This window comes from Bufo bufo, chromosome 1, assembly GCF_905171765.1.
Source record: "Bufo bufo chromosome 1, aBufBuf1.1, whole genome shotgun sequence".
In the NCBI taxonomy this organism is placed as follows: Eukaryota; Metazoa; Chordata; class Amphibia; order Anura; family Bufonidae; genus Bufo; species Bufo bufo.
Genome location: NC_053389.1, coordinates 772,359,009 through 772,383,991, shown reverse-complemented (window position 1 = coordinate 772,383,991; position 24,983 = coordinate 772,359,009). Strand labels below are relative to the sequence as shown.

Here is a 24,983-nt window from a genome sequence, read left to right as displayed (position 1 = left end):
TTTCATTGTTCTATCGATGTAGCTGTATTAGGACGTGTTTTTTCTTCAGGGTGGGTTGAATTTTTGGGACACATACAAGTTATTGTTTGACTCTTATTAATTTTTGTAATGCCTTGTTGGGAAAATAACAGAAATTCCATTATTTTTATGTTTTTTATTCATGCCATAGGCTATTCAGTTTAAAGTGAACCTGTCGGGGTGATTTCTGCTGCGCTACCTGAGGGCAAGATATGAGGGAGAGAAGTTGAGCCCTGTGATATATCGTTAATGGGATTTGGAGTAATATAGGTCTGCTGAGAGGACTCTTAGGACATTAAGAGTCCTTATTAAACCGCCCGCACACAGGATGATGGACAAACTTTTGTATACACACTGATATAAGAAGATCTGTCAATCATTGTGAGTGGGCGAAGTAATCAGGACTCTCACTGACTCTCCTAGGAGTCCTCCCATGATTTACTCTGCTTTTTGCTAAAAAATCCTGCTCCAAATCATATAAACTAAATATCGCAGAGCCTGGCTGCTCTCCCTCTGCAATATCCTGCTCTCAGATAGGGCAGCAGAAATCATCCAACAGTTTCTCTTTAAATAAGTATTATCTTTTTTCTAGGGATAGCTACGATTGCAGCGGTACCTTGTATCTATTCTTAAAAATAAAGTATTTTTCAATAAAAACATTGTTTTGGGCACCATTTTTATTAAACTATTGAACTAAGGCTACTTTCACACTTGCGTTGTTCTTTTCCGGCATAGAGTTCCGTCACAGGGGCTCTATACCGGAAAAGAACTGATCAGGCATATCCCCATGCATTCTGAATGGAGAGTAATCCGTTCAGTTTGCATCAGGATGTCTTCAGTTCAGTCATTTTGACTGATCAGGCAAAAGAGAAAACTGTAGCATGCTACGGTTTTATCTTCGGCTAAAAAAACTGAAGACTTGCCTGAATGCCGGATCCGGCATTTTTTCCCATAGGAATGTATTAGTGCCGGATCCAGCATTCAGAATACCGGAATGCCGGATCCTTCCAGACTGAAAAAAAGGTGAAAAAATAAATGCCGGATCCGTTTTTGCCGGATGACACCGGAAAGACGGATCCGGCATTTCAATGCATTTTTTCGACTGATCAGGCATTTTTAAGACTGATCAGGATCCTGATCAGTCTTACTAATGCCATCAGTTAGCATACATTTTGCCTGCCAGGCAGTTTCGGCGACGGAACTCTATGCCGGATCTCTCTGCCGCAAGTGTGAAAGTAGCCTTAGTAAGGTATATTTATAGATTTATTTATAGATTTTTTTTTAAAGTTTCTTATAAATTCTTTTATTTTGGTTGAGAATGTTATGTTTAACACAGAAACAGCAATAATAGTCCACTGCATAGTGGTACAATTTACAGAATATCTATAGATATTTATATATCTTTTTATATGGAGGCCTATGGGCATATCAGAGCTTTTGTGAGAAATGTACAGAGGTGCTTGAAAGTTTGTTAAAACACTTATATTTCTGCATAAATTTGACCAAAAACTACATATTTTCACGGAAGCCCTAAAAGTAAATAAAGATAAACAAAAAAATGAGTCAAAATTATTAGACTTGTTCATTTATTTATTGAAGAAAAGGATCCAATATCACATGTCTGAGAGCAGCAAAAGTATGTGAACCTTTAGAGCTCATGCACACGAGCGTACTTGCTCAGTCCATGCATTGTGGACCATAAACAGCCGGTCCGCAATCTACGAGTACTGCCCACTTGCATTCCGTATAACGGATGCAGACCCATTGACTTGAACGGGTCCGCAATTCTCAAGCGGTGCGGAGCAGAGGCACGGATCGGAAGCACTACAAAGCTCTTCTGTGGGATTTCAGTCCATGCCTCTGCACCGCAAAAAAAAATAGAACATGTTCTATTTTTTGTGGTGTAAACCGTACCGTGAATGGGTCCACATCCACAAACAGCGTCCGTACATTGCGGACCATTGCAAGAGCTCTTAGAATCAGCAGATAATTTGAACTTTTTGAATTTGACCTTTTGAACTCTGGCACGCTTTTACTTATCCAAGCCATTCTCAGAATGTTTTCTCGTGACACATTGTACTTCATGTTAGTGGTAAATCTGGGTCAATAGGTTTTACCTTTATTTATAACCATAATCCTAACTTTACAGAATATGTAGAAAAACTCACTACTTTGTAAAGTTAAATTTCTTTTTAAGACAGATATTAATACCTAATAAAATACAAAAAAATTTGCATTCACCCTAGGTCTTCTTCATGTTTGCATCGTTTTGTACATTCATTTTATTTTTTTAGAATGTTAGAATTTGCTTAGAGTTTGCGAAGCAATTTTTACCCCATTTTAGAAACTACATCCCCCCTCCAAAATTATTCAAAACTGATTTTAGTTGTTCCACAAAATTAAAGGGATTATCCAATCCTATAAAATGCCCCCCATACGCCGGGCCCCTCACACTGAATATACTTACCTGGCACTCCGCTCCCTGCACCGCTCCTGGTCCCCGCACCGCCGCTGCTGCTTCTCCCCGTGCGTGGATGAAAATATCCAGTGTCGTGTGGAGCAGCCAATGGCAGACGGGGACGAGCCTCCCTAGAGTCACCCGCGATGCTAGGGAGGCTCGTCCCCACCTGTCATTGGCTGCTCCCCGCCCCTCCCCCCGACACCGGATGTTTTCATCCGCACACGAGGAAAAGCAGCAGCAGCGGCGGTGCGGGGACCAGGAGCGGCGCAGGGAGCGGGGAGGCAGGTAAGTATATTCAGTGTGGGGGGCCTGGCATATTGGGGGGCTTTTTATTGGATTGAATAACCCCTTTAAAAATAAGATGGAGGGGAAATTTAAAGGGCATCTGTCAGCAGATTTGTACCTATGAAACCAGCTGGCAAATCTGCATATGTCACATGGGGATTTTCCTGTGGATTTCACCTTCATTTTCACAGCAGAATGAGCAAGCTGCTGATTTGAAATATACAAGGTACTTATGGATGTGGTTTCGAAATCCCCATCCACATGTATTGTACAGTAAATTGATCTGGATACGCCACATCTGGACTCGGCCTAACGGTTGAGGGGGCACTGTGTTTCTTTGGAGAAGAACGTTACTCACTATAAGATTAGTAACACAAAGTATATCCAAAGTAACTCAATGTTTTCTGTAGATTTCACCCGTCATATTTGTTTAGTCTGCCAATAGACTTGTAGTATACGTAACACTCACCTCTGAAGGACTGGAGATGTTGTACTTCAGATCATTAATGTACGACACAAACACCTGCAATAAAAGAGCATAAACTGAAAGTTTATAAAGGTCTACACCCAGAAACCGTCTGATTTCTCTGTACAAATGCCCCTTGGTCATATTATATCTCTAGAATATGCCGTAACATGATAATCAGTGCAGGTTTAGCTTCTGGCATCCCGTTCAGTTCTGAGAATATGGCAACCAAGATCTCTTTGGTATGTGCCTTGCGTAGTGAATGGGACTGTGGTGTAGCATATGGCCAAGAATATCACTATGCAAGGTGACACCATGAAAGTGCCATTAACTAGTGATGCAGCCCCTTCATTGTGGAGATGACGTGTTCCCAGCAGTCAGACCCTCACTGAGCAGAAAGAGGTGACATGTCCTAGCAATGGTGGGAAAACACCCTTAAAGGGGTTATCCAACCCCTATAATGCCCCCTCTAATGCACAGGCCCCTCACACAGGTTGTACTTACCTTGCTCCCCGGCACCTGCGTCGCTTCTGATGCCCGCACAGCCACCGCTTCATCATCTCACTGACGCGTGGATCAAAATATGTGGAGATGGCAGGGGCAGCCAATAGCAGGCCGCAGCACGGACGAGCCTTCCTAGCTTTGTGGGTTGTCCCTGTTGCAGCCTGCTATTGGCTGCCCCCCAATCCGCGTGACGGGGAGATGCAGTGGCAGCCGTGCGGGCATCAGAAGCGACGTGCCGGAGAGCAAGGTAAGTACAACCTGTGTGAGGGGCCAGGGCATTAGAGGGGGTATTATAGGGGTTGGATAACTCCTTTAATACACATTTAGCGATCACCCAACTGGGAAATATGTAGATCAGTTGCAGACCCACTCATTTCAATGGGACAGAAAAAAATTAGGACGAAACACTGCGTGCTGTCCAGATCCGTATGTCTGTTCCGTGTCTTATGTCTTCCATGTCTTATTCTTGTCTGTTTTGCAGAGAGGAATAGGTATTGTTACAATGGGGCCCGCAAAAACTGCGGGATGCACAAGGATTGAATGAGTATTTTGCAGATCTGCGGTTTTCAGGCTGCAAAATGGATATTCTCATGTGAATGGGGCCTAAGGATGACGGCTAAAGCTAGGCAAACAGAAATTTGCCAAATATGCAGTATGTAATATTCCTTACATCATGTGCATGTAGATGCCACACTTGACATAGGGCTTAGGACTTAGAATAGACCATCGTTGTTCGATTGGTGGGGAATCCCATTCAAATTCTTGTCTAAATTCTTGCTCACAACAGTGCCTTCTAAATATGTTATTTCCAGCGCAGCGACTGCTGTACTATTACATGGTGACCAGTCAGATGAATAGCCCCATATAATACCGAGAAGACTGGAGTCTGTCAGAGTAGCTCTCCTTCCTGGTGTACGACTCCCCTCTATAGTGTGGAACTCAGGGGTGGATTGGCCATAGACCCTACAGGTATATTTCCTGGTGGGCTGATGCCCATGGGGCCATCTGAGCCCTCCTCACAGCCGCTGGCCAGGTACATAACTATCTGATGCTCTCAGCCTTAATTAATGCTAGGAGCATCAGGTACTTATACACCTGGCCGGAGCCGCAGGTGCCCTCCTGAATTCAACTATATCATCACCATCCTCATTATGGTGCTGCACTGTGGTATCTGGTTCTGCTTGGGTGGTACTTCATGCTTTACTATGGTATTGCTGGCCCTGCCTACTTCTGTGGTCACTGCCTACTTGTGGCTTGTGTTGGCCCTGCCTTTTGTCAATTTGGAGCCACCTACAAGTTAGGGCCACTTATAGTTTTTTTTTCCAGGGCCACTTTAAGGTCCCAGTCCTCCCCTGGTGGAGCTTATATAATAATGGCCATTGGCTTATCTTTCCAAGAACAAAATGATCAGGTAGATGAAATTCAACTTCTTGATGCTTATCTCCCCAACATCTGCTGTCAGGGGGACACTTGGGAGGTGGTTGGCCAGTTCTGTGGAAATATGTATAACCAGGTCTAGAGGAGACAATTACCAGCTTCTTCTGTACGTAAATGATAACTGAGATACAAACCGTCATCATCTGAAACATCTCACTACATGTGAGCGTATTTGTATGGTCAGCAGGTCCGAGTTTGAGCTGGACTCTCTCTACAACGCCTGACAGATATGTTCTCAAGCTGTCCTGGAATTCTTTATTCATATCTGGGGACATAGCAAAGATAGTTATAATGACATAGGTAATAGATATGTAACCATAAGTACAATTTTCTTGTGCAAGGAGATTAGAGTCATGGATTAGAAAGAGTGGACAGAAATTTGGACTGTAGCCCTCTATGACATGCAAAAAATGGAGAAGACATGCACATCAAAGAGGTTGCCCCATGGAAAATATTCTACATTTTTCAAACCAGCAGCTGGATCAGAATACTTTTATAATTGCATGTAATTACAAATGTAGTATAGCCAGCGGATATTCAATAAAATGTATCTATATAGCACCACCTGCTGTTTGTTGTTTTCCCTATTTCTCTGTCCACTTAGCTGAGGTGGTCGCACGTGCTCAGTTCCATCCTTCCACTGCCACCAGCCATATATCTGCGGTTAGAAGCTGTGACAATTACAGGAAGAGAGCTGTAGCAACAAGGACACTCCTCCAGAGCTGCAGCACAAAAGACACACCTACTGCTAAAGGACCCCTTTAACTTATATCTATCCCAAAATTATGTCTTAAAGGGGTTGTGTCATCTCATACATTGTGGGCATATCGCTAGGATATGTCCCCAATGTGTGACCTATACTTAGAACAGAGCCTGAAAAGTGCCGGAGGGCACACCACACTGCCCTCCATTAATTTCTATGGGACTGCACTCAGCTATTTTGTGAAGTCCCATTAAAGTTAATGGGAAGCACACTGCGCAAGCGCAACCACCACTCCATTTGCTTTCAATGGAAATAGGCGAGCCAGCACTCGCTATTTTTGGAAGTCCCACAGAAATGAATAGAGGGTGGCTGCGCATGCGCTTCATTCTAGAGACAGGTGCGGGTCCCAGAGGTGGGACCCACACATATCAGATATTGGGGGGCATATCCTAGCGATATGCTCCCAAAGTATGAGGTGCTACAACCCCTTTAAATATCTATAGATCATCCAACAGAATGCAAGGCTTCAAACAGCTAGACAGTTTTGAAAATCTATTTGATAAAAATGAAAAAATTTCTGTGGACCTTAAAGGCGACCTGTCACATTGTACGTGCAGTCTGATATGTGCATAGCAGATTATAGAGCAGGAGGACCTGAGCAGATTGATATATAGTTTTATGGGAGATGAGTCGATATAACTTTCAGTTATTGATAGAAATCCCTGCTCTTTCTATGCATAGGAGGAATTGACCTCTATCCTGTGCACGCTCATACATCGGTAGGAGCACCCACTGGACGCATAGGAACCATAAGGATTTCAATCAATAAGTTATAGCTTATACTGAATCACCTCCTATAACACTATATATAAACCTGCTCAGATCACCTGCTCGATAACATGATGGTGGTAGATGGATAGCATCTTCAGGTTCCCTTTAAAGGGATTGCCTCAAGAAGACAATCCCTGTCCATATGGCCCTATTTGATGTCATCATTCAGATGGACATGAGCTGTAAATGTATTTCAAAGGCCACAGCTGGAAAAATGTCTGGCTCCCCTGAAAAATATCAGACACCTGCCAAGATTGCTAGGAGCTGATCACTGTGGTGGGGTCATTTCTGGTGAGACAACCTCCATGTAATGTACTGTACTGGCTAGAAGCCCAGGGATGTGCAAGGTTTCTATACACATACAAGTGGGCCCAGGGGAGTATTGGCCATAGACCTTACAAGAATTTCTGATGTCCAGGGGGCCACCTGGGACCTCCTCACGGCCGGCCAGTGGAAGTTTCTGGGGATGTATTTTGTGCTGGACTGTGGTATTTGGCTCTGTTGAGGTGGTATGCTGTGCAACAATATGGTATTGCTGGCCCTGCCTTCCATCAATTTGGATCCAACTACAAAACAGGGCCACTTTTAGTATTTTTTCCAAGGCCACTTTAAGTTCCCAGTCCGCCCCTGAGTGGGCCTGTATAGGTTATCACAACAAGAAAAACATAAGCGTAGTAATGACGGCTACCTTTAAGTCTTCCCGTCTCCTTGCTAGTGATTTCTGTTCCTGGGTGTGGCATCAAAAAGCATTTGGAAAAACACTGGCGAAGAACCGCCAAAAAGTTGCAGTTCTTGTATCTATTCTTCATTTTCTGTCCAGCAAAAACATATTAAAACAACATATTGGTATTGGTGAAAATTTTTGAAGTCAGCTTTTCTTGAATCTGTGTTGCTGTAATTGGTGCCAAATTTAGGAAGCGTCACACTTTGATAAATTAAGAATGTCATTAATTATGACACTTTTGTCTACACTTTTTAAATGCCACCTCCTCCCCCACCTCCTGGATGTGAGATTCTACTTTTTGCTCCATTATAGAGCTCATGCACATGACCGTATCCATTTTGTGGTCCGCAAATCACAGTTCCACAAAACATGGATTCTGGCCGTGTGCACGCCATCATTTATTTTTTCAAACCACTGTAGAAATGTCCTCTCCTTGTCCACAAAATGGAAAAAAATAGGACGTGCTCTATATTTTTCGTTGAGCCGCAGAATGGACATATGTATGTAGAAGGCACATGGTGTGCTGTCCCATGGAAATGAACGGGTCCACATCCGATTCGCAAAAAAATGCAGATGTGGTGTAGACCAAAACTATGGTCGTTTGCATGAGTCCTTAAAGAGGACCTTTCACTACAATAAAAAATCTAAACTATACAGACATGGAGAGCGGCGCCCAGGGATCTCCCTGCACTTACTATTATCCCTGGGCGCCGCTTCGTTGTCCCGGTATCTTCAGATTTTTGGCTCAACTGGGAGGAGCTTGCTCTTGTTCTCCTGGGCGTTTTCTTCTCCCAGGCTGTAGTGCTGGGAGAAAAAAAACTCTCAGGCTATGAGCTGAGCGCTGCGATTGGCCAGCGCTACAGCATAAGAGAAGGAGACGCCCAGGAGAACAAGCGCAGGCTCCTCCCGGTTGAGCCTGAAATCTGAAGATACCGGTGCCTATACCGGGAGAACGGAGTGGCGCCCAGGGATAATAGGATAATAGTAAGTGCAGGGAGATCCCTGGGCGCCGCTCTCCATGTCTGTATACTTAGTTTAGATTTTTTATTGTGATGAAAGGTCCTTTTTAAACAGTGGCCATTGACAAATCTATAATCTAATTAACATAGCTAACCACATCCACTTATCCACCGCCAAGAGAGACGTAAAATCTCAAAAATTTGCATATTTTTGTGCAGAAATGAACATTTATAACTTTTTTCTACCAGACTTCTCCTGCAAAGGGAATAATCATTTCCCCTATAAAATAATAACCTTGACACTCAATTAGGCAAAACTGAATTACCAGAGTTCAGGACACTCATCAATTAGCCAAAGCAAATAGCACCTTAAGCATTGGAGGACTACGTATTTTAATTACACAGATAGCCCATTCATTTTTCATAGTAATTGTGCAATATTTAAATTCCCCTGTGGGGGAGCTGCAGTAGAATTGAACACCAGTTCCCAGAATATAGGTGATTGCTTGGGGAAATATTTCCAAATGCCAAAACACTAGTTAAGATCTTGCTGAAATAAAAACTAATGTTAGGATATTTTCAGAATTAGTGATATCCATAGAGGCAGTTGTGGCTCCACTGCTTTATACACTGTATTCATAGCTGGTTATTATACAGAGTTTTTCTGATTTCTGCCTTTGCATGGGCAGTCAAGGTTTTAGCTGTCAGCATGATCCCTATGTAATAAAGGAGCAGGGGTGCAACTGATGTGCGTAGGACGAGCAGGGGAGCAACTGATGTGCATAGGACGAGCACAACTGTGCTGGTGGAGAATGCAGAGGTACTTTATGTATAGAAGGTGTGTATAAAGCAGGGCTATGTCAGTGTAACCAGTCTGTTGTACAGTGTTCTGTGTGTGATGTGCGCACAGTAGTTCTAGCTGTGTAATGGACATGTAGCAGGCTGTGTATGTAATATGTACAGTACAGACCAAAAGTTTGGACACACCTTCTCATTCAAAGAGTTTTCTTTATTTTCATGACTATGAAGGCATCAAAACTATGAATTTTATAACAAGACACGGAGGCCTGGGACTCTTAATTACTGGTTTATTTGCCCCTTCTTAGTCACGCTATTGTCCTTCTATATATATATATATATATATATATATATAGATAGATATTCGCCCCTCTCTTTTTTCCCCTGTTCGCTCTTCTCTTACCAGTTTGAGTGCGGTGTTTTTGCCATCACCTGATCCTTTTCTCCCCCGTTCGCCTCGGCCTCTCTCCTTACAGTCCGCCATTTTCCGCGGCTTGCCTTCTGCCCGCCCGAGCTCTAGCGAGGACGAGACTTCGGGCGCCATCTTGGTACTCCCTCTTGTTCTGCCCGCATTCTCGCGGGATTTCGGGATTGTGGCAGCCGTCTTTAGCCGAGATCTCGCGGGATCTCGGCGCCATTTTGTCCAGGATCGTGCTCCGGTCACACTTGCTGCAGGAGTACCGATCGGATCTCTGTTTTAACCCTCGGTGAGTCCCCTTACCTTACCCTCTTTGTTTTTCGATTCTGGGCTATATTTTCTTCATTAGATTTTCTTTCTGCTTGTGTCTTTGAGGTGTTTTTTCACTACGCTGTGCTCTCGTGGTCAGGGGTGAATTACTCCTGCCACTACCCATCATGTCGCTCAGTAGCACTAGTACTACCACTAGGCAGGTTAACCCCTCTGCTCTTCCGGGCTCCCCCACCTTAGATAGTCGAACTGATGCTTCCCCTAATGACGTACAGATTGCCTCTCTGCACCAATCCATCTTCGATGCTATCATTTCGGCGATGGGCGCTATGTCATCAGCCCTAACGCATTCCATCTCTCAGGTCCTATGTTCTCAGTCAACCATGGCTACTCAAAGTGTAGGTGTGGATCTTAATATGCCCTCAGCCTCCAGAACATCTATGACTGATGGTGAAATTCCATCACATGATCACGCGGTTGTCCCGCGTAAAAGAGCCTGCCCGCGACAGGCAGAAAAGTCTCGCGCTTGGAAGACGGCCAGGACCCAGCCAGTGTCAGATTCAGAAAAGGAATCTATAGAGGAGGCACAAGACGAGTTTAACTATGACTCTGGTGAGGAGCTTGCAGATGTTTCAATTGATCCCCTAGACCTAGTAACTAACCCCATACCCTCTAAGGCTACGACCTCTCTTTTGGAGGGACGTTCAGGACAAGAACACCTGTTAGTCGATCCTCTGGGGGAACCCTTGTTCAACCTCGATGAACTGCATCACCCCCGCTCTGCGGAATGGCTTCCGGCCACTCTCGTGGCCCAATATTTAGAATCTAAGATCTGCACTCCTCTAAGCAAGGAGTCGCGTAGCAAGTTACGAGCAGAGTGCCCACGCCCACTTATCCCTCACAAGGTGTGTGAGACACCCACGGTGGAGCCAAAGATGGTTCAGTTTCTGGCCAAAACGGGGTTCAACCCCAAGAAGGGGTTAGATTCGGCTCTTAGAGCCGTCCAAGACAAACTCCTAGATATTACGGGTCCTCTTGCCAGAATATTTGATATGGCGGAGTCCGCCAAAGCAGAGGGTAAGTCAGTGGACCCCATAGAATTAGGGGGATGGATCCAAAGAGCCATTTGTATTACAGGGAATGTGAATACCTCCCTGGCCATAGAAAGGCGCAAGGCCATTTTGATAAAAGTGGAACCCAAACTTTCCAACCTGGCATTATCCGAGGCGGGCAAAGATGCCCAAGGCCTGTTGTTTGGGGAATCGTTTATAAAAGAATTAGGCAAATATGTCGGCGCTTTCACAGCTCTGGACAAAGCCCAGACGTCCATGAGAAAGGTTTTTCATAACCGTTTCTCCAGTAGGGCCGGCAGCTCAAGGGGCCGCCTGTCCGGCCGTTCTAACTTCCATCCCCGCGGCACGGGGAGAGGCTCCTACAACTACAGATCCTCACTTCAGGATCCCAGGCACCAGCCTTCCTTCTTCCCTTCAAGGGGCGCCCCAGGACGTTCCAGAGGTTTCCGTGGAGCTCCATCCTTTAGACGGCCAGTCGGTAAGTCCCTACCCTGTTCTTCCTTTGCCTTTTTCAACAGGTTGTGTCGGGGGCAGGCTCCGTCTCTTTTTTCATGCCTGGTCCAAAATCACCTCAGACCTGTGGGTGTTGAACACTGTCAGAGGTTTCACAAGGGATTTAGTAGCCTCCCCAAACCTTATACCTACCCCCCCGCCTATACTTTTGACCGGTTCAGTCCAACAGCACCTTCACCGGGAGCTTATGGAACTGTTTCACAAGAGAGCAATAGAACGCACCTCGACCCTCAGCTCGGGTGTTATCAGCAATATGTTTCTGGTGTTAAAAAAGGGAGGTCAGATGCGCCCAATCATCAACTTGAAGCCCCTCAATGCATTAGTCCAATATCAACACTTCAAGATGGAGGGCATCTATCTGTTAAGGGACATGCTCCTCCCAGGCGACTGGATGGTCAAATTAGACCTCAAAGATGCTTACCTCACTGTTCCGGTGGCTCTGGCATCCAGGGATCTACTCCGTTTTTGTTGGGGAGAACAAATCTGGCGTTTCACTTGCCTACCTTTTGGCCTTTTGTCCGCCCCTTGGTGCTTCACCAAGGTGATGAAACCAGTGGTGGCCTGGCTACGCAGCAGGGGGGTGCGCATGATAATTTATCTAGACGACATCCTTATCATGGCACAGAGTCCGTCCCTCCTTCGCAAACACCTCTCTATGTCCGTCAATCTCCTTTCAAGACTAGGGTTTATCATAAACCTAGAAAAATCCTGCCTCACGCCGTCCACCTCGATAGAATTTCTCGGTTTCAGAATAGACTCCATTTCTCTGACCCTCAATCTTCCCCTGGCGAAAATCCGGGCGATCCGCAAGGAACTACGCCATGCTTTGCTACGACCACATCTAACTCTACGACTCTTGCCGCGTCTGATAGGTCTCCTGGCATCTTCCATTCAGGCGATATTTCCGGCTCCCTTACACTACCAGGCCCTCCAGCGGCTCAAGATTGCCCATCTGCGGGCCGGAGCCACGTATTCAGACATTGTCGTACTGGACAGAGAGACAAAGGAGGAGTTGCGGTGGTGGATCCAGAATCTCTCGGTTTGGAACGGCAAAGCCATATTTGGTCCGCATCAGGATCTTGTCATAGAATCAGACGCTAGCTTACACGGCTGGGGAGCGCACTGCAATGGGGTATCCACGGGAGGCCCTTGGTCCCCAGAAGAGGCTCGCCTCCATATCAATGGCCTAGAGTTGTTGGCGGGGTCACTGGCGATTCGCAGTTTCGCCAATGGCACAGTCACAACTTGTATCAGACTGCGGATGGACATCTCTGCAGTCAGATACGTCAACGGTATGGGCGGAACGCGTTCTTCAGTTCTGACCTACCTGGCGAAGGATTTTTGGGAGTTCTGCCTCAACAGGGGTATTGTGGTAATAGCGGAACACCTTCCTGGCCTCCACAATGTGTTAGCGGATTGGAATTCGCGTTACATCTCGGATTCCAGTGATTGGAAGCTAGACGAGAGGGTATTCCTAATTTTGTCATCACGCTGGGGTCCACCATCTATAGATTTGTTCGCGAGCCGTTTGAACACCCAGCTGCCCAGATTCTTCAGCTGGCGACCAGACCCTCTAGCGGAGGCGGTGGACGCGTTCCTACAAAAGTGGTGTTGATGTACGCGTTTCCCCCTTTTGCACTGATCCCTCGGGTTCTCCTGCAAGTTCAACGTCAGTCAGCGGAGCTGGTCTTGATCCTACCCCTTTGGAGGTCGCAGCCTTGGTTCCCACAGGTGCTGGATCTGTTGGTAGATTTTCCGCTTCTCCTTCCGGATCACGTCTCGCTGCTTCAGGGCCCGACAGGGAAATCTCATCCCCTTCTGCTGGCGGGGTTGCTACGCCTTCTCGCTTTCAGAATCTTGGGTGTTCCGGCTCGTTGTCAGGGGTTTCGGAGACAACTGTTTTCCTACTGGAGAACGCATGGGCCCCTGGAACCAGACGGGCTTATAGAGCCGCCTGAGACACTTGGGCTCGTTGGTGTGGAGAACGCACTTTGGATCCCCTTCGGGCCCCTGTGAACGCGGTTTTGTCCTTTATGTCTTCCCTCTACGACGCAGGGAGGGCCTATCGTACGATCAACCTTTACAGGTCTGCGATCTCATCTAGACACGAGGGTTTTGAGGGTTGCCATGCGGGCCAGCATGCTCTTGTGTGTCGTTTACTTAAAGGTTCTCGCCTGTCTCGGCCTCCCAGACCGCGTTTCTCGGCTACCTGGGATGTGGGGTTAGTGTTAAACTTTTTATCTACTTGGCCTTCTAACGCGCAACTATCCCTTCGCCAGTTATCGGCGAAACTGGTGACATTATTGTGTTTAATATCTTGTAAGAGGGTCTCGGACGTTCGGGCCCTAGATTACGATGCTCGCTCCTTCACCCCGGAGGGAGTCCATTTCAACATTTCCAGACGAACAAAAACAAATATCCGCTCCGTGGCTTATCCTTATTTCCAGCAGTCGCCTCAACTTTGTCCGGTGGCGTGTTTGCAGGAGTATGAGTCCCGTACGGGGGCTCTGCGTTCTCCTGAATTTCCTCAGTTATTTATCTCTTTTCGTAGACCCTTCGCTCCCGTCTCCAGTGTAACTCTTTTGCGCTGGGTTAAGTGGATCCTTGGCCAGGCTGGTATTGACACGAATATTTTTACAGCTCACTCGGTCTGCAGTGCTTCTGCTACTTCCATGACTGTCTCTGGGGCGCTCCTGGAGGATGTCATGCGCTTATTGGACTGGTCTAGAGTGTCCACTTTTCGGGAATTCTATTTTCGTCCCCTGTCACATGCGTTTGATTCTGTCGTTTCTCAGCTTTAAACTTGCAATAGGAGCCTCCGTGTCTTGTTATAAAATTTCATGATTTTCCTATTCTATGATGTAAAGTCATGATTTTATTAAAGACATGGAGGCGAGTATTGCCCTCCCTTCCCGCCCTTTGTTTTTAGGTCTGTTTAATGCTGCATGTAGAACTTTATCTTTTCCATATGTTGGTATCGAGTTCATATGTCTCGTTAGCGTTCATGTATACCTTGTACAATCTATAATTTCTTTCTATTGCTGGATTATTTTTCTACTCCACAGGTTGAGATGTCGGTTCGATTGAGGATTCAGGTCCAAGTGCACGACCAAGCTCGTTTACAACGCCTGTTGGCGTTTTTCCTTCCGTTGAGGAGTTCGGTTATCTGAGATTATCAAAAGTGTTGGTTCCAGACCGGAGTGACCAGTTACGAGATGTTCTGCAGTTGGAGTAGCTGTACAAAGAAAGAGGAAGATCCCAGGGGTTGAGACATTATATGCTGGGATGGAGGAGTTGGTTACTATGGTTTTCTTTTTGATTGACTGTTCATTCTTTGCTGCTATGGTAACAGTAAAGAGGAGTTTATGCAATACTCGCCTCCGTGTCTTTAATAAAATCATGACTTTACGTCATAGAATAGGAAAATCATGAAATTAGCACATGTGGAATTATATACACTGCGTGCAGAATTATTAGGCAAATGAGTATTTTGACCACATCATCCTCTTTATGCATGTTGTCTTACTCCAAGCTGTATAGGCTCGAAAGCCTACTACCAATTAAGCATATTAGGTGATGTGCATCTCTGTAATGAGAAGGGGTGTGGTCTAATGACATCAACACCCTATATCAGGTGTGCATAATTATTAGGCAACTTCCTTTCCTTTGGCAAAATGGGTCAAAAGAAGGACTTGACAGGCTCAGAAAAGTCAAAAATAGTGAGATATCTTGCAGAGGGATGCAGCACTCTTAAAATTGCAAAGCTTCTGAAGCGTGATCATCGAACAATCAAGCGTTTCATTCAAAATAGTCAACAGGGTCGCAAGAAGCGTGTGGAAAAACCATGGCGCAAAATAACTGCCCATGAACTGAGAAAAGTCAAGCGTGCAGCTGCCAAGATGCCACTTGCCACCAGTTTGGCCATATTTCAGAGCTGCAACATCACTGGAGTGCCCAAAAGCACAAGGTGTGCAATACTCAGAGACATGGCCAAGGTAAGAAAGGCTGAAAGACGACCACCACTGAACAAGACACACAAGCTGAAACGTCAAGACTGGGCCAAGAAATATCTCAAGACTGATTTTTCTAAGGTTTTATGGACTGATGAAATGAGAGTGAGTCTTGATGGGCCAGATGGATGGGCCCGTGGCTGGATTGGTAAAGGGCAGAGAGCTCCAGTCCGACTCAGACGCCAGCAAGGTGGAGGTGGAGTACTGGTTTGGGCTGGTATCATCAAAGATGAGCTTGTGGGGCCTTTTCGGGTTGAGGATGGAGTCAAGCTCAACTCCCAGTCCTATTGCCAGTTTCTGGAAGACACCTTCTTCAAGCAGTGGTACAGGAAGAAGTCTGCATCCTTCAAGAAAAACATGATTTTCATGCAGGACAATGCTCCATCACACGCGTCCAAGTACTCCACAGCGTGGCTGGCACGAAAGGGTATAAAAGAAGAAAATCGAATGACATGGCCTCCTTGTTCACCTGATCTGAACCCCATTGAGAACCTGTGGTCCATCATCAAATGTGAGATTTACAAGGAGGGAAAACAGTACACCTCTCTGAACAGTGTCTGGGAGGCTGTGGTTGCTGCTGCACGCAATGTTGATGGTGAACAGATCAAAACACTGACAGAATCCATGGATGGCAGGCTTTTGAGTGTCCTTGCAAAGAAAGGTGGCTATATTGGTCACTGATTTGTTTTTGTTTTGTTTTTGAATGTCAGAAATGTATATTTGTGAATGTTGAGATGTTATATTGGTTTCACTGGTAAAAATAAATAATTGAAATGGGTATATATTTGTTTTTTGTTAAGTTGCCTAATAATTATGCACAGTAATAGTCACTTGCACACACAGATATCCCCCTAAAATAGCTAAAACTAAAAACAAACTAAAAACTACTTCCAAAAATATTCAGCTTTGATATTAATGAGTTTTTTGGGTTCATTGAGAACATGGTTGTTGTTCAATAATAAAATTAATCCTCAAAAATACAACTTGCCTAATAATTCTGCACTCCCTGTACATAACAAACAAGTGTGAAACAACTGAAAATATGTCATATTCTAGGTTCTTCAAAGTAGCCACCTTTTGCTTTGATTACTGCTTTGCACACTCTTGGCATTCTCTTGATGAGCTTCAAGAGGTAGTCCCCTGAAATGGTCTTCCAACAGTCTTGAAGGAGTTCCCAGAGATGCTTAGCACTTGTTGGCCTTTTTGCCTTCACTCTGCGGTCCAGCTCACCCCAAACCATCTTGATTGGGTTCAGGTCCGGTGACTGTGGAGGCCAGGTCATCTGGCGCAGCACCCCATCACTCTCCTTCATGGTCAAATAGCCCTTACTTTCAAAGTTTTCCCAATTTTTTGGCTGACTGACTGACCTTCATTTCTTAAAGTAATGATGGCCACTCGTTTTTCTTTACTTAGCTGCTTTTTTCTTGCCATAATACAAATTCTAACAGTCTATTCAGTAGGACTATCAGCTGTGTATCCACCTGACTTCTCCTCAACGCCACTGATGGTCCCAACCCCATTTATAAGGCAAGAAATCCCACTTATTAAACCTGACAGGGCACACCTGTGAAGTGAAAACCATTTCAGGGGACTACCTCTTGAAGCTCATCAAGAGAATGCCAAGAGTGTGCAAAGCAGTAATCAAAGCAAAAGGTGGCTACTTTGAAGAACCTAGAATATGACATATTTTCAGTTGTTTCACACTTGTTTGTTATGTATATAATTCCACATGTGTTAATTCTTAGTTTTGATGCCTTCATAGTCATGAAAATAAAGAAAACTCTTTGAATGAGAAGGTGTGTCCAAACTTTTGGTCTGTACTGTATATATATATACACACAGAACACTATTCACTGCTTACCACACAGCAGCCCCCCATAGACATAGGCTTCAAATTCTGAAGGGTGGAGAAAGTTCCGTCCCTGCTCTTCATTGCCTAATTACTAATAGCCTATTTCTAAGGAGGCAATGGGAGGTAGGAGGTACTTAACTCCCCTCAGAATTTGAAGCGTATGTCTATATAATATTTTGTGTATATATATATATATATATATATATATATATATACACGCACACACATACATTATGTATTGTAAGAGCTCTTCTTGCTCTGCTACGTAGATGTGTAGTGCAGGGATGGCACAGGCTCATCAGCTGTTGGGGTCGGCTATACATTGCTGAATCTAGCTGGACTGCAGTTAGCGCTAGTTCTGCCATCTTAACCCGTTAGATGCTTCATGTGAACATAAACACAACGCACATAAAATGTACCCATATTGTTCTTATAAGGGCTCATGCACATGGCCATAGCCGTTTTTGCATTCCGCAAAACACGGACACGGTGTCTGCATTCTGCATCCGACCCGCAAAAAATGTGGATTGGATGCGGACAAAAAGACGTTCGTGTGCATGAGCCCGTATGTTAGTGTAATAATTTTACTTTTTTTAGGGGGGCCCAATTCTGAGTTTTGCTAAGGGGCCCAGTGATTTCTATGTACGTGCCTGGAGCAACTGATGTGCATAATACAAGCAGGGGAGCTACTAATGTGCATAATACAAGCAGGGGAGCTACTAATGTGCATAATACAAGCAGGGGAGCAACTAATGTCCATAATACAAGCAGGGGAGCAACTGATGTGCATAATACAAGCAGGGGAGCAACTAATGTCCATAATACAAGCAGGGGAGCAACTGATGTGCATAATACAAGCAGGGGAGCAACTAATGTCCATAATACAAGCAGGGGAGCAACTGATGTGCATAATACAAGCAGGGGAGCAACTGATGTGCATAATACAAGCAGGGGAGCAACTGATGTCCATAATACAAGCAGGGGAGCTACTAATGTGCATAATACAAGCAGGGGAGCAACTAATGTGCATAATACAAGCAGGGGAGCAACTAATGTGCATAATACAAGCAGGGGAGCAACTGATGTGCATAATACAAGCAGGGGAGCAACTGATGTGCATAATACAAGCAGGGGAGCAACTAATGTCCATAATACAAGCAGGGGAGCAACTGATGTGCATAATACAAGCAGGGGAGCAACTGATGTGCATAATACAAGCAGGGGAGCAACTGATGTGCATAATACAAGCAGGGGAGCAACTGATGTGCATAATACAAGCAGGGGAGCTACTAATGTGCATAATACAAGCAGGGGAGCAACTAATGTGCATAATACAAGCAGGGGAGCAACTAATGTGCATAATACAAGCAGGAGAGCAACTGATGTGCATAATACAAGCAGGAGAGCAACTGATGTCCATAATACAAGCAGGGGAGCAACTGATGTCCATAATACAAGCAGGGGAGCAACTGATGTCCATAATACAAGCAGGAAAAGCAGGGGAGGAATTGATGTGCATAATACAAGCAGGGGAGGGATTGATGTGCATAATACAAGCAGGGGAGGGATTGATGTGCATAATACAAGCAGGGGATCAACTGATGTGCATAATACAAAAATGCAATACCATGGGAATTTTCTAGCAAGTAGAAGGGTGCAGATGGAAAGGAGTGTCAGTGTTTGTCGCCTGTAACCATGGACACACATAGGCCTGAACAGAAACTGTAGCCATAAAACTGTAGGATATTTTAAATAAAAAATATTAGCAAGGTTGCTTCGTTTTTGTATTTTGGATACGGGCAGTCTTTTAAATCTCATCTCAGTCTGCATTATTACCAAAGAATAACAGTTTTGGTGCTTTTGTCAAACTAAAGAAAATTCACATGTAAATATCTTAAAACGCGAAACGGCCGTCGCCACAAGCTATATGCCTGCGGTATGTTCGTCCGCCCCATGCCTGTACTGCTGACTGTTTTTTGAAGTCCGGGATAAAGAATATCCACTTATTTGGTGAGTGCTGCCTATTTTTGTTTCTACTTGGATGTATATTTATAAGACTTGGAAAAGTGCTGGAACACCGCCTAAGGTGATATAGAGGTTCTGGTCCGGGACTCGCAACAGCACTGAAGAAAGGGATAAGGAGCAGTGCCACCTCATCAGTGTCTTAAAATAATGAGTTAAAATAAAATTACAAACCTCAGTTTCCTTTGTCATATAGGATTTGGCATCATTTGCTGTACATTTCTCAGGGTCATGCCAATTTCGAATCAAAAAATCAAAGTACTAGAGTGAAATAATTTTAAAAAAAGGACACCATTATTATATAGATCAAGCATTGCATTGGAGATAGTGTGGGCTAGCAGCCAAAATACTGTTGATTTTCTGTACCCTATATCCAGCTACAAGAAAGAGCAGAGTGATTATATAGGGTATATTACCATTAGGTTACTATTAGCAGTTATCTACATACAGAGGAATGCTGCGAGGACACAGATCACATATTCCCAGTATGCTCCTATCACCGATCTGACAGATTGAGGTGCGTGAGATCATCATGATGTCACAGATTTTCATGAACATGGTCCACATGCCGTAAGAAAGCTTCCTGCATTCAGTTCCCAGTGCTAAACACACAAACCTTTTTGATGACAGGGAGCTTTTATTTCCTCCTTCTCATAAATGTCTAAAGTGTCTGGCTGTAAGGCAACTGGCTACAGCAGCAGCCCTCCCCTAATGTTACGAGAGACCAAGCATGATAAGCTACCAAATGGCAAGAACCTAGCCAGGCCTCCTTGAGCTGCGTTGTTGGCAAACAAGAGGGTGAAGAATTGGCCCAAGGGTCTACATCACTGATAATATGCACAACTTTACTATGACCATTGCATATACAATAAAGAACACTTTTGAGATTTACATTTTAGTATGTGAATTTGGGATTTTATATACTCAGATCTGTATATGCAGTACCCCAGAGAAGGAGGTATCTGCAAATAGTTTGTTATTTAATGTATGTATTGTTATGTAATGTGTACCCAGCCTAGCTGTGTATGGATGGCAGGAGGGAAGGATGGGGGAGGTAGGAGGTTAGATGTGGGCTGGTCCCAACCCCAACCTTAGGTCAGTTTAGATTGGGGGAATTACCTATGCTTCTTCTTCTTAGGCCTTAAGCTACAGAGACTAACAGATCTCTGCATGATCTACAAAAGGAGATAAGTAGAAAGACAAAGAAGAGAAGTGGAGAACCTAGAGTCTGCATGGCCATGCATTGGAGTCAGTAAGGTAACCTGCTGTCAAAAGCTGTCAAGACTTTACTGCAGTGAGGGACACTGTTAAGATACTCTTCACACCTGGCCCCGAGCTGGATAGTCGTATCTCTACAACCCCATCTCGCTCAGTGGACATTGAAGGCACCATAGGAAGAGTACGTTTGTCTCCCATAGGTTCTGCTGGAGGAGATTTTAACAAGATAAAGAAAACAGGGCCATAACTCCCACCCTTGCCTAAATCCATACATCGCTATCGAGGAGAGAATTGCACTGTGTACAGTTGGAGCTGTCTCTGCTATAACTGGATATACTACAACTCCCGTTTTGCACTTAAGTAAAGAGAGACATTTGTTCTGCCACATCTGGCCTGCTTACTGACTCCTGAACCATATGGCAGCCGTTGCACTCTACACGGCCTGCCTTGCACCCATCCAAACATCTAACATCAAGGGTACCCCATCTACCATCAGGCAGGAGCCCCAGAATCAGGGTATGCTGCAAGGGAAGAAAGGGTGCCCCCACCTTTCTCTGCACAAGCCCTAGGGAGCAACAGTGTAAGGAGAGCCACTGTGATAATCAGAGCCACTACCACTCCCATCCTCTGCCCCAACTCCTCATAGGCTTGCTGCATATAAACTTGTCATTTATAATAAAATATACTATACTTTTAAATTATCCAGTTTATCGCGGTTGATTCCATCACAGTACAGCTGGAAAATAACAGAAATTTTTACCATAAATGCAAATAATGTCCAAAAAGTTTAAATCGAAGACATTAACAACATGTATTTAGTAATGAGCGAAGCTTTAAATTTGATTTGGCTGCTTTGCTGAATTTTACAAAAAAAAATTTGCTTTGTGGCAAATTACTTAGTCACGAAGCGCATTTCTTTGTAAGTAGTGGGTGCAATGGCGGGGAGTGGCTATTGCGCCGCCCTCCATCATTGTACCCCTCAGATGCCGCGTTCATAGCTGATCGAGGCATCTGACATTTGATATTACAGTGTAAAAAACAAAAAAATATGTAAAAATCATACTTACCTCATTTATTTGATAGTGAAGAGCCGGCCACCGCCATCTTGATTGAAGCTCTAGTGCAAAATCTCGTTTGGTCCGTCATGATCTCATCATGTCGGCCGTTGTTGTCACTTCGCACAGGGATTTCTTGCGAGATCTTCAATCAAGATGGCGGCGGACGGCTCTTCGCGCTCAAACGGATGAGGTAAGTATGATTTTTTAATTTTTTTTTTAAGATTCAGGGAAAATCGTTTCGCTACCACGAAGTACAAGGAAATTCGGCTTCGTGGAAAATCAAATTTTCCCTAAAATTCGGATCGAATTCCACTTCCTCTGGATCAATTCGCTCAACACTAACTGTATTCTCACCTCAAGATAGTCGATGTCTGTTTCTTTTATGTCATTATTCACATTGCAAATCTAGAACAACACAAAAGGAGAACATGTTCAGCACACCGTGGTATTTGGAGGTTGTTGAAGGAATGTTGGCCTCCAGCCTTAAAAACCGGGAGTGTAACGATCGCGGTTGCAGAGGGTGCGACCGTGACCGAGCCTGGTGGGGGGAGGGGGGCCTGCTGCACTCACATGTAATGGGAGCTCTTTGACGGGGCCCGGCATGAAGTACAGTGAGAATGAAGCGCTCCGTCAGAGCGCTCTTCAAACATGAGGGGCCGCAGGAGGCAGGGGGAGCGCAGAGGCAAGGAAGGGGGGGGGGGGGGGAGGCGCACTCACCCGGCAGTTCTTGTCACGGCCGGGCTGTTCGTTTTCACAGTGAAGCAGGGAGACCTCTCGGCTCCCTGCTTCACTTTTCTTCTGAGCACTGGCGGTCCCCCTGCTGGCCGCACATCGCGCTGCTGGCTGTTGGAGAAGCGCTGAAGACCCAGGAATCGGCCTTTAGCACAGCCAGCACCGTGATGTGAGTGTAGGAGCGTGTCATCAGGGAAAAGGGTAAGTATGTGTGTTTTCCCCCCCCCCCCCCATAAAGCTGCAGACTGGAGGCAAAAGGGGGGCAACAACTAGAGTGAGGGGGCACATATGTGGACATAACTACTGTGAGGGGGCACATATCTGGCATAACTGCTGTGAGGGGGCACATATCTGGCATAACTACTGTGAGGAGGCACATATCTGGCATAACTGCTGTGAGGAGGCACATATCTGGCCATAACTACTGTGAGGGGGCACATATCTGGCATAACTACTGTGAGGGGGCACATATCTGGCCATAACTACTGTGAGGGGGCACATATCTGGCATAACTACTGTGAGGGGGCACATATCTGGACATAACTACTGTGAGGGGGCACATATCTGGCATAACTACTGTGAGGGGGCACATACCTGGCATAACTGCTGTGAGGGGGCACATATCTGACATAACTGCTGTGAGGGGGCACATATGTGACATAACTACTGTGAGGGGGCACATATCTGGCTTAACTACTGTGAAGGGGCACATATCTTGCATAACTACTGTGAGGGGCACATATCTGGCTTAACTACTGTGAGGGGGCACATATCTGGCTTAACTACTGTGAGGGGGCACATATCTGGCTTAACTACTGTGAGGGGGCACATATCTGAACATAACTACTGTGAGGGGGCACATAATCTGGCATAACTACTGTGAGGAAGCACATATCTGGGCATAACTACTGTGAGGGGGCACAAAAGTGGGCATAATTACTGTGACAGGAACAAAGTTGAGCATAACTGCTGTGAGGGGCCACAAGGAGGACATAACTTTTGTTGTCCTAGATTACCCTGCTATACATTGGCATGGCTCAGTCTTACAGGCCAGCACAGCGCCCCCTGCTGGTGATTTCACAGGGGCAGTCACCATCCCTTCCTTATGCGATTATTCTTTTTTTCTCTATCACCACAGGGACCTTGTTCTGGATCCAGTGGACATCACGCCGACGCCAGAGACACCCTGGATGAGGTAGGACCAGATTTTATTAGGACTGGGTGAGTGTAGCATTGGGCTTAGAGCTCTTTAACACGAGCGGATCCTGTGGGGGTAATCCGCTGCGTGAAAGACAGCCAAGCCCCGCTCCGGACAGCAGTGACACAGAGCATTAACATGATTGATAATGCTCTTTGCCTCTCTGTGATCTTTTTACTACAAAATCACGGTGATAACTTTATTTTACTGTGATTTTGTAGTAAAGATCACAGAGAGGCACGGAGCATTATCAATCATGTTAATGCTGCATGTCTCTGCTGTCCGGAATAGGGCTTGGCTTTCTTTCACGCAGCGGATTACCCGCACAGCATCCGCTCTTGTGAAAGAGCCCTTAGTATAAAGGAAATCTGCTGCCTCTTTGTAAAAATGGTGGGGGGGGGGGGTCCCCGATCCAAAGTTTGCACTGGGGCCCATAACACTCTAGTTAAGCCACTGATTAAAACATTCACATATGGGTGTGTAGCCTCGTGGTTACGCATAGACCGTGACTATGCTATGGCTATACTATCTATTGGTATAACATTTTTGTTGGCCTTATTATTTTGATGGGGCTACTGACGTTGGCAGAGTACAGCGCACAACTATCCCTGGCAGTCTCACAGAGTTTGATTGGAACGGCAGTAAGTATGCTGAACCAGCCCCTCCGTTGATCAGGGATACAGGACCCCTGTTCTAGTGATCGGCAGTGGCCCCAGCAGTCATACCCATACTATTCTAACAGTTATCTCCTATCCAGTGGATAGGGTATAACTTTTTCTAACTGGAATACCTTTTTAAAGCCTTTGTCCCATTATGACCATCCCTGTCTATAAGCCCTTTAGGCCATATGGACACTGTAGAGTAGTATTCCTCAACTCCAGTCTTCAGGGCCCACCTGTCGGTCATATTTTCAGGTTTTCCTTAGTATTGAGCAGCTGATATAATTAGTGTCAATGAATCAGGACTTACCACAGGTATTCATTCTGTAGGATATACTCAAATCATGTCACGGATGATGTTGCAGATAGCTGGAAGTTATGGATAAACATCCGACTGGCTTGATCCCAAACTAAGGAGCATAAAGGTGACCCCTATAAAACCCTAAGAGCTCACCCTGACTGCTAAGCACATACAAGGGTCTCAGAGGTAGACGATTGCATGCCCTCGTACCTAGACTGTGTGACACCTGAAAACCCTATAATAGTGAGGGGACACGACCACCGGCTCCCTGCACTTAATACGGAGGGAGTCAGGGTCACCTAGAATCAAGCCAGAAAGGAAACACAATACATGAAAGGACTTATCTGAACAAGCAGTAGCAGAAGACTCCAGCAGTGAAAACTTCAATCCAGGAAGTAGTATAAACCGCAAAGTGAGGCAGTATGGGAGGCAATATAAAGGGAGGCAATTAGTGTAAATAGGTGACAGCTGGG

General features: G+C 45.2%; 1 protein-coding gene across 3 annotated transcripts in view; it reads right to left on the bottom strand.

Annotated features, from left to right (window-relative positions):
• LOC120986318 (RING finger protein 112-like) overlaps positions 1-24,983 on the bottom strand; it is a 248,188-nt gene that overhangs the window by 195,766 nt on the left and 27,439 nt on the right. For all 3 annotated transcript variants that reach the window (XR_005775668.1, XM_040414828.1, XM_040414831.1), the window contains exons 6-11: positions 21,975-22,025; positions 21,254-21,298; positions 19,519-19,605; positions 7,394-7,517; positions 5,306-5,436; positions 3,234-3,287 (exon numbers count right to left, since the gene is read on the bottom strand). Coding sequence is in view for 2 of the 3 variants with exons in the window: in XM_040414828.1 (XP_040270762.1) it covers positions 3,234-3,287; positions 5,306-5,436; positions 7,394-7,517; positions 19,519-19,605; positions 21,254-21,298; positions 21,975-22,025 (492 nt within the window). In the remaining variant the exon portion in view is untranslated. The remainder of the gene's footprint in view (positions 1-3,233; positions 3,288-5,305; positions 5,437-7,393; positions 7,518-19,518; positions 19,606-21,253; positions 21,299-21,974; positions 22,026-24,983) is intronic.